Source organism: Lissotriton helveticus, chromosome 5_1 (genome assembly GCF_964261635.1).
Source record: "Lissotriton helveticus chromosome 5_1, aLisHel1.1, whole genome shotgun sequence".
NCBI classification, from domain to species: domain Eukaryota; kingdom Metazoa; phylum Chordata; class Amphibia; order Caudata; family Salamandridae; genus Lissotriton; species Lissotriton helveticus.
This window is the reverse complement of record NC_136065.1, coordinates 1,368,543,072-1,368,555,855: the sequence shown is the minus strand read 5'-3', so window position 1 is coordinate 1,368,555,855 and position 12,784 is coordinate 1,368,543,072. Positions and strand designations below refer to the sequence as shown.

The window sequence follows — 12,784 nt, the reverse complement described above, 5'->3', positions numbered from 1 at the left end:
GGTCCCAATTCTTCCGGCCACCACAAATGTGACCACATGGACAGCTGCTTACCCAGTACCATCAACTCCGTATCCGCCTGTTTTCGTGTGAAGGTATCGTGTCCAAGACATGGAAAAGCCTGCGCAGATTAACAGCAATATTTCATTTGGGATCAAAACCATTATGATTAGTGTGTTTCAAAAGCTGCAAGAGCGGTTGCAATCTGCTGGAGAGAATTTGGCCCAATATTTTGTTATCCAAATTCAGTATGGATGGAGGGCGATAGGAGGACATTATCTAAGGTGTCTTCATCTTGTTTCAGGAGTAACAACATAACAGTATCCTTAGTGTTGTGCGGAAGTACCCCATCGCTTTGTGCATCACCATAAAGCTGCAAAAAGCAAGGTGCCAGACTAGCACAATAGGTCCCATAGAACCAGAAAAGCAGACAATTGTTGCCTGGTATCTTGCCAGATGCCAGCTGGATTTTCACAAACTTAATTTCAGGGAGCATGAGTTGGTCATATAGGTCAAGGGAAGCTACTCAGTCCAATCTAGGAAGGATCGTTGGTTGTATGTAAGCATCTTGGTATTCAAAATCCAGTAATAGGACAGCAGCATAAAGCCACTCATAAAATTGGCCAAACTGAAGATTGATGAATGCCTGTGAGTTTACTATGTGCCCCTAGGGATATCGAATAGCCATGATGGATGCAGGAGGGGGAATCAGCATGGATCAATGGTGCTTGAAGTAGTCTATATTTGTCACCCTCCAGATATTGCAAAGCAATATATTCCTTATTGTCACGTAACCTAAGAGCAGTGCATCTCTCAAGATGCTGGCAGTGTTTATGCAAGAAATCAACATCGTAGGAGTTAGAATTAGCAAATCTATCTACCAGTCTTTTCAGTTCTGATTCAAGGGACTCCAGCGGAGTAACAAACGTCTTACATACCCCAGTGGAAGTACTGATGCAAATGCCCTTTATATAGACGTTAAAAGCCTCCCATTCATTAGACATAATATCAGTTAAATCTGCGTTATCCTTAAAGAAGGTAGCAATCGCCTCCTCAATAGCATGTCTGTAAATGGTATCACGCAGAGCCGGGGCCTGAAAACACCAGCTAGGTGCTTGCGCCTCTGCATCATCAGAAGTATTATATACCAAGCAACAAGTGAATTGGGAATGGTGTGGCTTAAAATAGGTGAGTGTGTGTGAGTGAAGCCTGTAATGGGAGTAATAGGAGTACTGCCTGCTACAAGGCTCTCGAGAGATCAACTAATTCCTAGGTCAGTAGTGCCTCAGTTATCCTCCAGGCCTATGCCCCTGGGATAGAGGCTGCTTATGATAAAGATCCATTTTCCAAGCTGCATTAATGTCCCCTTCAATTAGCAAAGGAACAGGGGTCACGGAAGATAGCATGTTAGATAAGGTCTCCAAAAAAGCATGCTGCCCCTGGTTAGGGGCATACAATGCAAGTATGTGTAGAACCTTTTCCTTCAATTTAGCTGAAACAAATTTGTAATGGCCTCTGGGTCAATTCCCAGCAGCACATGAGCAAAAAGTGGTCTCATCCATAACAATATCCCTTTAGAGTACACCAATATAGCCTTAAGGAGCAGCAATGGAGGGTGAACAATGTGCAGCAGGGAGGAGCAAACACCCCATAGAAGGACCTCCCTGGCAAACAATTGTAGAATAAACCATTATTGCAAGTCTCAGTAACTGATGGTGGCAACTCTCTGGCAATGATTGATAAAAATGACAGGTCATGTTTCTCAATAGCAGCCGTCTCCCTGGCATATGCACAGAATCTAGCAGCTGAATGAACCCGCCGTGGAAAGAGAAAAGCAATTGTTAAAAAAAATCATCAGCAGTTTGATGGGCGACACTTGGAAGGCCCTCAGAGTTTGAAAATCCAGAAGAAGGCAACAAGCATGCCTTACTGTCAGGATTTGGTGGTATCAAGATGAAGTTGAGGAGTTCCAGGGCAAGTGGCGGCAAACAATGGTAAAGGAGCCTCTAGATTCCAGGGTAATCAGCCACCACACTCCAAGTCCTTGAGGTGAGGGGGCCTCCCATCTAGAGGCAGGGTTAGCAGGAAAAGTGGAAAAACAGTCTGTCTAAGTCTGCAGCTCAACGGTCCAAAGTGGAGAGAGGGGGCGGTTAAAAGAAAGTGTGGCCATTGCTAACCTTTACTCAGCACAGTTGGTGATTATATATATATATATATATATATATATATATATATATATACATATACCATCAGCCCATCCCGACGTTGTCCGGGTATGAATTGCTGCCGGCCAGTAGTATATTGTTTTGTAGGATTTCTTTTTGATAGCATTTCCTATCTGTGACAGGCCTGTGAAACGCTCCGATTCACAGTGCACTGCTGATGCACTTAAGAGTGCGCGTTCAGTAGTGTGTGAACACGAGTTTCCCTACTTTATTTTTCCTTGCAATATTATATAGCAAGAACTCGACAACATGGCATGAGCACAATTTACAATACAGAAGAACACATTCATTTGTGGTAGGCACGGGGAGACAACGCGATTTGCCTGGAATCACAGGATGTTGAGCTGATGCCGAGATTCGAACGTAGCTCCCCAGCTCTAAAGTTCGCAATTCTAGAACTTGTGGCGGGAGGTGTGTCTAAAAGTGTATGTTGGTGCTGGCCATCAATGAGAGAGACCTGTGCATTTTTCAAATGGGTGGTGAAAAAATATAAGTATGTTGCTGGAGATGTGGGCCACCGTGCCACCAATGTACTTACCGGGGAAGGGTAAACACCCATTATTCCGCAACTTTCTTTCCGCATTACATCCCTCCGCGTACTTTCATTACGAAAGTACCATGACTCCGCAATGCCATTATAACGCATGGCATTACATTTTATATGCTTTTACCACGCATACATTTACAACAAAATTCGTTGTAAGTGCATGAATGGAAAAAGCATGTTTTTTTTTAATGTTTGGATAAGGTAAGTATGGGTATAGGGGTATATGTTGTGGGGTGATTTTAAGGGTTCAGATATAGTTTTGGGTTATGGGGTACAGGGGTAGTTTTAGGGTTTAGGGATAGGTATGGGTTTTGGGGTACGGGGTATTTTTAGGGTTCAGGGCTAGGTTTGGGTTTTGGGGTATAGGGGTATTTTTAGGGTTATGGGGTAGGTTTGGGTTTTGGGGTACAGGGGTATTTTTAGGGTTCAGGGCTAGGTTTGGGTTTTGGGGTACAGGGGTATTTTAGGGTTCAGGGGTAGGTTTGGGTTTTGAGGTACAGGGTTATTTTTAGGGTTCAGGGCTAGGTTAGGGTTTTGGGGTACAGGGGTATTTTTAGGGTTCAGGGGTAGGTTTGCGTTCTGGGGTACAGGGGTATTTTAAGGGTTCAGGGCTAGGTTTGGGTTTTGGGGTAGAGGGGTATTTTAGGGTTCAGGGGTGGTTTTGGGGTACAGTGGTATTTTTAGGGTTCAGGGCTAGGTTTGGGTTTTGGGGTACAGGGGTATATTTAGGGTTCAGGGCTAGGTTTGGGTTTTGGGGTACCGGGGTATTTATAGGGTTCAGGGCTAGGTTTGGGTTTTGGGGTACCAGGGTATTTTTAGGGTTTAGGGATAGGTTTTCGTTTTGGGGTACAGGGTATATTTATAGGGTTAAGATGGGTTAGTGTTTAAGGGTGTTGGGGTATTTTAAGGAGTAAGGACGGGTTATGATTATGGGGTGCAGGGGTATTTAAAGGGAGCAGGGTGGGATTAGCACACAAGATGAGACATGGCATGAAGGGCGGAACGTACCACACGCCCCCAGAGTTTGTCACGCCCCCAGCACACGCCCAAAGCACAACGCAGACACGCCCACAAGGGACTACTTTGCTGGCACGGTTCTTTTACCTTTTAAATGTATATGGTGGGCGTCTGCATAGCCTATGTCCTTCTGCTGCAACTGCCCTTTCCAACGCTGTATTGGGTGTTGTGATTGGTGCTGTGGTTCCTGAGATTACCCGCCTCAAAGGTTTGGGCTCTCTCTTTATTATATTAGTATAGATATAGATGTATATAAAACAAGCACTGGCGTTGCCAATAGGTCTCGCAGTAGGAAAGTTTGAGCTATTGGTTTTCTAAATGACATTTTATTTTTTTGTTTTGTGATTTACAATGCCCATACTTTTAACTTTTCGCATTAGGAAAGTTTGAGCGATTGGCTTTGACCTGAGCTCAAGAGGTTACATCCCCGCAGCAAGTTTACATCTTAACAAGCAACAACAAGATGCGCGGCCGCCATTATTTAATGTTAAAAAAAAGACAAGTAGGAAGTAGTGCTTGTGAGAGCACAGCGCTCTAAAAAAACAAGCAATGCGCGCTCTGTGCTGGGCTGGCATGTGCAGCTGACCTCTCGGAACCAAGGCCCGGAGTCAAAGCTTCAGGTAAAAGGCGAGACCCGCGGCTGGACTATCTGTCTCAGTGTAACATTGAAAGGGGATATGACGCTGGAGTCAGCCTCTGAGGGAACATCCGATCACCAGGAAGCTTGGGTGAAAGTAAGATGGCGTCGCGCACACTCACTGCAGCTTGGCTCCTCAGTACTAGCTGCAGCGGCGAGCGGGGTTGTTCCGAATGGCGGAGGTGTAAGATGTCTTTCGGGACTTCAGCGTCACTCAGTCTCTGGAGGTGTCATTACTGAAACACGCGCCTCTTATGAAGCCTATGAAATGGAGAGAAGCGTTTAACGTGCGTGACTTTTGGCTAAGCGCTGTTTCCTAGTATAAATACTCTGTGCCCGAAGTTTTACAGTGTGCTTTTGTTTTATTAAATGTCACACTCTGCAGACTGCTAACGGCCCAATAACATTGCCCACTGCAATGGGAAACAAGTAGGAAGTAGTGATTGTGAGAGCACAGCGCTCTAAAAAAAAACAAGCGATGCGCGCTCTGTGCTGGGGGAGGGGGAGGGCCATTAGCCTGTAAGAACTCGCGGCAAGATCAAAGGAAGGGTGGGAGGGACATTGGGGAACAGATGGCCATGAAAGTTTATGGGCCAAAAGCGCGTGCCTGTGGCCACGTGAACTCGAAGAAAACCGCACGAAAAAAGCGGTGGTTTCACAAGGATTTTGAGCACTTGAATTCTCGCCATTTCCCATTCCTTCGGAATGGAAAAGGCAAGACCTAAAAAACTGAAATTCACTGAAAAAAACAAAAGTTAAAGTAAGCTTATAGTTAATTGAAATGTTCAGTAACAACGTAACGGTTTAAACTCTAAAAGACACGATATTGTGCGGTCCTCTTGCTAAGATACGTGGATGTACGTGAGGACATGTTGGACCCGTGGCCGGCGATTTGGTCACACCCTGTGCGGGATACTAAGATGTAAACTGCTCATTGTATATGACACTAGGTCTTTCCCAGCCTACGTTTCTTCCTTTTTCTGAATGTCAAACTGCACTTGTACTGCTCAATCATGAAATGTTGTATGTGGGATTGTGATTCCTGTGGTTGTAAAGTTCTGTATTTTGTATTGTTAAATGCAAATAAAAAGAATTCTGAAAAAAACTCTAAAGGCCACAAAAATTCACCAATTATAGTTACAGTTATCTCAAGTAGGTATAACTTGTGTCCTCGTGGAATCACCAAATACTAGAGCATAGTGTAGAGTTAATTCCTGTGAAACAAGTAGGAAAACTATAGGATACTCTTGTTGTATTAATCTTGGAAGTGGGGTTCATCACACGGTAACGCAGGCAATGATGATACCAATCCCATTTTGGGAACCAACTTTGGTATAACCAGCATGTAAGAGTTTTCAAGGCTGTCCTGTCTGAGGTGTGACTGCTGGCAGAAAACCTCATGGTCAAGATTTGCTGAAAGCATTCATAGAACAAATAATATTAGTTGAATAACATCTACGTTTCTTGTTCAGACCATGTGTTAGTTGGCAAAAGCCTCTATCTTGTGCAAACAATGACAGAAATGTGGTAGAGGCTGCGGCGATCTTTCTAAGCACCAATGGCCATAGCTAACCTTTACTGCAGGACAATTGTTCCCCAGAGCTTGGAAGCCAAGGCCAAATCAGGGAAAGGTTAAGCCTACTTTGAATTATTTGTTTATGTGCTTAAATTGGTCAAGAGGAACAATAGTGGAGGGGGTTTGATTACTTCATAGCTTCAGAATTTTTATGAAGTGAATCTATTAATGTGTTGATATTTTTTTTTAATTAATTCTTTAGTGTGCACTTTAACCTGCAACAAACTGATTGAAAACATTTTATCTTTTTTGGTTTCCCTGTCCTTTCCTTACTACTTTAAACTTCCCATAGAGGCCCAAATGTTAAAGATCTGCTCAATTGTAATAATTTTGTGAAACTTTTTCTCTAGCAATTGCAATTGTGTTCTTCCTAAAAATAAAAAGTATTTAGGCTGAAGAAACAGCGTAATTTTTCTCCAGTCAAAATTCACAGGTAGATGGCAGGGAAGAAAGAAATCTGCGATAGAAAAAGATTGCATCATTTTAAAGCATTGACAAAATGCCAAAAAGCCATATACAGGAAACATCTATCTTCACCTTTCAAATAGAAAAAAAGCATTGGCAAAGCCAAAAGGTCACGCCTTCGAAAAGCTTTAGCTAACCTTTTTAGGTCGAGGACCGTCGCACTGCGTAGCAGTGGGCGGAGCCGAAGACTTTATGTATCTTAGAAGGGGCTTGGAACCCGCACCTCTTCTCCATTGGCTGGCTTCCTAAACGGAGGCCAGCCATTGGAGGAGAGGGGCATCACTTGGTTCAAGCCCCGTCTTTTTCCGATTCCGGGGCGTGTTTTTTAGGTTCTTTCTACCTGTGACGTCATCCGTCACTCACCCAAAAACACGCCCCTGAATCGGAAAATTTTTGAGCTTTGCAGCAGCCATTTTTTTTGGGGTTGTTGTTGGCAGGAACAGCCCCGCTGCCACTCCAGGTAAATCACTTGTTTACTTTTGTCCCTTATTTGTTGCACATGTCGGCAAGTAAGCAGAAAACAAACAAACAAAAAAACACCGATGGAAAATTAAAATATGCGTGAATATATTTGGTTGCGGGATGATGGCAGCAGGCGGGCTGAGAGTAGACAGTTGGATGGAACTGAGCTAGATTTGTATCAGAGCAGAGAAAAATACAGAACGACAATTCCACGACCATTTAAAAGGTTGACGACAATATAGTTCTTATGGCTGATTTCTGTGAGTCTTCGATAAGAACAAAGCGAACGCTGAATCTCTCAAATATATGCTAAACAGATAGCAGAAGGATTTTGCGAATCGTCTTTCCTGGAAATGTGCCTCGCGAGCTCCTGTAGCCGCGGCTCACCCCCGTCCCCTGCTCTGCCTCCCCTGGCTGCCTGCCTTTTGATTCACAAGAGTTCGGCAGAGCAGGGACTCGCCAGCTCCAGGGAGCGCTCTGCACGGGCGAACCGACCCTTCCATTCGGGGACCAGCATGAAGTGAGCACGTCGCCCTCTGATGTCACCTCCAGCGCAGCTTTTTTTCTTTTTTTCCGTTCTCTTTTCCCATTCTTTGAAACCTCCTTGCCGGGTGGATAAAATTTTTGTCGCTATTGTTTTGGATTTTCTTGGTAGTTTTTGAAGGGAGTCTGCTGGGTGATTGCTGCGCCTGATTACAGATCCGCCTTCTTTGCTAAAACGGAGGCCGGGGGAGTACCGGCCGCCGACCGAAGCATCCTCGTCGTCTTCTCCTGCATCCTTCAGCCGCCTCCTGCACCAAAGGGATTATCACCATGGTGACGCCCACCACTGGGTCCACGCTCCTGCAGCCCATCAGCAATGCTGTGCAGCTGCCCATAGACCAGGTAAAGACCCCCTCATTGTGGGGCTACGAGGCTCAGCCGAACTCGATTGTTCTGCAGGTCTCTCGGATAGGGGGCGGGCTAGGGGCAGACAGCGAAGGGCGACCTAAGCGAAGGAGGGAGTTGGCTCTGTGGAATGTCATCAAGGAATGTGACTGGGACTTGGGTGTACATACATCAGGCGTTATGCATACCTCGTAGCATCTCTTCCCGAACACTATTAGTATGCAGGGGCATATGTGGGCTGTGCCATTCAAATCTCTGCAGATCTGTTGTCAGTCACTAATAATCTATACTCTGATTCGTGCTCTGTGTTGGAGTGGGGGGGGAAGGATGGGGGTCACAGTGGTCTGTGTCACTACCCCCACACACTCAATGGATCACAAGGAGTTTAGCAAAATCTGGAAAGAGAGGGGTCTCGTTCCACAGCTTGTGCACCAGTTAAAGCCTTAAAGAGGCCATACAGTCTCAAGAGGCCATTCTGTCCACATGCCCAACTCAACCCCTGCGGGGAGTCTCGTACAAGCAGTGCAGGCCTCATACCCCAGCTCTGACGCTGACCCACTGCAGCATTCTTGTAGGCCACAGAGACCATATCCCCAGCACGTGCACTGACCCCTGACGCAGCTATGCATACTTCTAGCACACCTCTGACTCCGTACCAATCTAGCACAGGTCAGCATTGTCAGAGCACCCCAAGCTCTGACAATGAACCCCAGCACCAGTACGGGCTTCAAGTGAGGTTATACTGCAGCTCTGATACTACCCCTCACCCCAACAGTATACAGGATTCAGGGAGGTTATACAACAGCTACGACACCAGCCCTTCCCCCAGCACCAGTGCAGGGCTCAGAGGTTGTACTCCAGCACTGACATGGAGCCCCTCCAGCAACAGTGCAGGCCTCAAAGGTTGTACTCCAGCACTGACACGGAGCACCTCCAGTACCAGTGCAGCTGTGCTTGCTTCCCTGCCCCCTGGCTGTGCTTGCTTCCCTTCCCCCTGGCTGTGCTTGCTCCCCTGCCCCCTGGCTGTGCTTGCTCCCCTGCCCCCTGGCTGTGCTTGCTCCCCTGCCCCCTGGCTGTGCTTGCTCCCCTGCCCCCTGGTTCCCCTGCCCCCTGGCTGTGCTTGCTTCCCTGCACCCTCGCTGTGCTTGCTCCCCTGCCCCCTGGCTGTGCTTTCTTGCTCCCCTGCCCCCTGGCTGTTCTTGCTTTCCTGCCCCCTGGCTGTGCTTGCTTCCCTGCCCCCTCGCTGTGCTTGCTCTCCTGTGTGTGTATATGTGGCTCTGGGTGTGTATGTGGCTCTGTGTGTGTGTATGTGGCTCTAGGTGTGTATGTGGCTCTAGGTGTGTATGTGGCTCTATGTGTGTGTATGTGGCTCTGGGTGTGTGTGTGTGGCTCTGGGTGTGTGTGTGTGGCTCTGGGTGTGTGTGCCTGTGGGGGGCTCTGTGTGTGTGTGTGTGTGGGGCTCTGTGTGGGGCTCTGTGTGTGGCTCTGTGTGTGTGTGTGTCTGTGGCTCTGTATGTGTGTGTGGGTGGCTTTGTGTGTGTGGGTGGCTTTGTGTGTGTGTGTGGCTCTGTGTGTGTGTGTGGCTCTGTGTGGGTGTAAATGCAATAGGTCATGCATTTGCGAGCGATTAAGCTATTGGCATTGTAAATGACAATGCCATTTATTTATGATTTAAAAAAATAAATAAAAACAAATGTCATGAGCGATGTCAATAGCTCTACCTTTAATAATGCCGAGACCATTGCATTGTAAATGCTTGTTAGCTTTGCCAATGCATATGGCTAACAATGAAACACTTCAGCAAAAAAGGGCAATGGAGGAAAGAACATGAGGAAGAGTTTAACAGGGAGGATTGGGAAAGGCAAGAGGGGACTAGTGTGAATGGTGGAGAAGCATACGAGAGAACAAATTGAGCGCATGGGTAGAACCTAATGGGGAGACAGCAAAATGAAATGCAGGAGTTTGGAGGGGCAAAGTACACAGATTGCAGGGCTTGCCAGGTGGAGAAACACACTTAAGAGAGAGCATCACAAAGCAGGGGAGTTTTTTGAAGGGTGGAAACCATATGAGGAAGAAAGCAACACTGAGCAATGGGGAGCAAGATAGTTATGTGAGGAGGAGAAGCACATGAGGGTCAGAGATAGAAAACACATGCCCTCTCAAACAAAATTAAAATAGTAGTTCCCTCAAACCGAACAGTGGAAGGTTAAAAGTCAGCCAACCAAAAATATGATAAAAGGCTACGTTCAAGGGGAATTAAAAACTCAAGATGGACAAGATGGGACAAAGAAAGGCATCAAATAAGTAGCAAACAAATAAGAGTAACTATAAAGCCAACCAATGCTAAGCAACTGGCAGGCTGCAAGTCCACTTAAGTTTTTGGCAAGCCCACCTAAGATCCCACGCAGCTTACGCTGTCTGTTAAGCAAGACCTAAATAACCTTTTAAACTATCAGCGCTTGCATGAGGAAGGCTTGCTACACTTTCTTTAGGCACCAGTTTTCAATACACTGGCAACATCCATTGTCATGGTCTAATAATACATTTTGTCTGACACAGCAGCATCAGAGGTGAGCATTGATTTCCAAAATCTATAAATTAGCTTCTTAAGTGAAAATCTTCCAATGCGCACACAACCAGTATTAGAGAACAAATATTCAAGGTCGTTAGCCAATGTTCTACAAAATGGCAGAGATGAGGAATGCATAATTTGGATGCATTCTCAGAAACAAATGACAACAAAACAGTTGTGCTTTATTTTGATTGGCAAGCATCAATGAAATGTAAAGGTGCCTGATCAGATAACATGGATCAAGATGAAGGGCAAGAGCAGAAAAAGAGGCTTTTGAATCATAGGTGATAACTTACCTGAGATTGTTTGTCGTTCCTGAGAAAACTCTATTCCTTTCCCGATGGAGTTCATTATTTGATCAATCTGAAAAAAGTAAACATGGGGAAACCCCGGAAAACAAACTGATTAACTGTGGAGATTGGCGAGTTGGATCTCAAAAGCACCCACCACCAGCAGAGTAATTCAAGCAGCACAAAGACACTGAAACCGAGATCACCAAAAACCCAAGTTTAACTAAAGCAGCAGCAAGGCATCACACTGTCACCATCAGCAAAAAAATATTCTATTATCTATAAGGGTGAAATTTCCTCATGCCCACCCTCTGACATGCCTGCTAGCAGATCTATCACAAAAAAGCCATAATCCAAGAAAAAAGGGTTCCGCTTGATAGCAACATCAAGCTACTGGCAGAACATAAATGAAGGAGTGTTTAGCCACAGCATACCAAAGCATATCTAAAGCTTCCAATAGTATAGGGTAGGGGTGGAGGGAGCATTTCAAGTCCGGTTTTCTAACTACCCATTAGTGATGACCACTTACAACAAAAGGTAAATCTGGTAGACTCCTTGTAGTGGCTCACCACCAATCAACTTGCTCAGAGATGAATCTGAAGGATTCCTAAAAGCATTTCCCAACTACTCACCAATCAGCATTCAGTCTCACCCCACAGAATTCAGGTCCGATATACCCTCAAATCTTTTCTCACAGGGTCATCAAGATTTTATGCCAAACCATGCTCTAAAGCAGGGTTCTCTAAAGTCAGTCTTGGAGGGTCGGATCCATGCCAGATTTGGAGAGCCCTGCTCTAAAGTAACCATGCCCCCGAATGTTGGTTTCTATGCCATGCCCTAAATCGACGATAAGTCACCTTGTCTTCAGACAGCAAGCACACTTCCAGCTTGACAAGATCAAATCCAACCTTAGGCTAATACTCATCCAACTCTGTTTCCATACTGTTTCCAAACACAGTATACTTCCTAATCCTCAGGACTGATCAGTGCAAATATCTTCCACTACAGCTGTCAACTCTAACTCTAGCTCTGGCTCAGAGAGGCTTTGTTTCTTTGTGCATAGGCGGCTGAGTATGTGGAGACATAGGCTTCTTAACTGCTGGCAAGGATCATGGCAAGTTGTGTCTGCTGTTGTCACTTTGCTGTAGTGGACTATATGAAAGGCACCGAGTGCCTGCCTTCCTATAGCAGGTGCTCTAAACACCTGAATTTGCTCAAACATGTGTTTAAATACATGGAAACATCAATAATCTATTCATTTAATGAGCATCTGGAAGCAAGCTAGTTGGAGCAATTTAACATGAAAATAGACCACGTTTTTCAAATCATCAAACATTTGCTACCATACACGATATAGAGTTAAGTAACCTTTATTTGCTGAATTTATGTCCTTGGCCTCTATCTCAAGATCATCCATTCCCATGTTTTCTTGTGTCTCATCTATGGTACATTTTAGTGTATAGGCATAGTTCCTGTATTCAGTATGCAGCCTGCAGTACTATAAGCTTTCCTTTCTACTAGCCACTGGATATTCCATGTGTACTTTTCTCTCCTACTGTTAGTGGATCAAACATACCAGAATATCTCAACAATGTGACATCCCTCAATTAAAAATGTTTCTCTCTGGAACAAAACTTCTTGCTTTATTTCTTTACTGATAGATTTCTATTTAATGTATTTGTTATCCGCATGCTCAAACTTCAGCTTCTATGTCCATTGTTGTGCTCCTCCAAATATGTTTTGAAGCAGTGTGGTGATGCTCATCCTATGGTCTGCTTATTAAATCTTGCCTATTTCTTTTCTACCCAGATGTCTCAGTGTTGAAACCTTCATATGATGATACCACCTGACATGCACTATTTTCCAGGTAGTTAAGAGGTGCTTGGAAAGAGCCAATCAATAAGAATAGTTTCTGTTGACCAAGAGAGTTAGACAGCGAGTTGAAATCTCCATTATTTCCAACTGACATGTCCTATTTTGTATCTGTTGTACAGAGAAGCTGGTTGTCATATAGTGAACTTGTATTTACTAACAAATGTTGTCCATGCTATGAGGTTATTACATATAAAACAGGCCTTACTGTTCGGACACCCTAATGAAGAGTGCC

General features: G+C 45.0%; 1 protein-coding gene across 22 annotated transcripts in view; it reads right to left on the bottom strand.

The window, feature by feature from the left end:
• Window positions 1–12,784, bottom strand: part of ANKS1A (ankyrin repeat and sterile alpha motif domain containing 1A) — a 1,080,152-nt gene that overhangs the window by 257,962 nt on the left and 809,406 nt on the right. For all 22 annotated transcript variants that reach the window (XM_078644289.1, XM_078644292.1, XM_078644288.1 and 19 more), the window contains one exon: window positions 10,684–10,750. In XM_078644289.1, coding sequence (XP_078500415.1) covers window positions 10,684–10,750 — 67 coding nt within the window. The remainder of the gene's footprint in view (window positions 1–10,683; window positions 10,751–12,784) is intronic.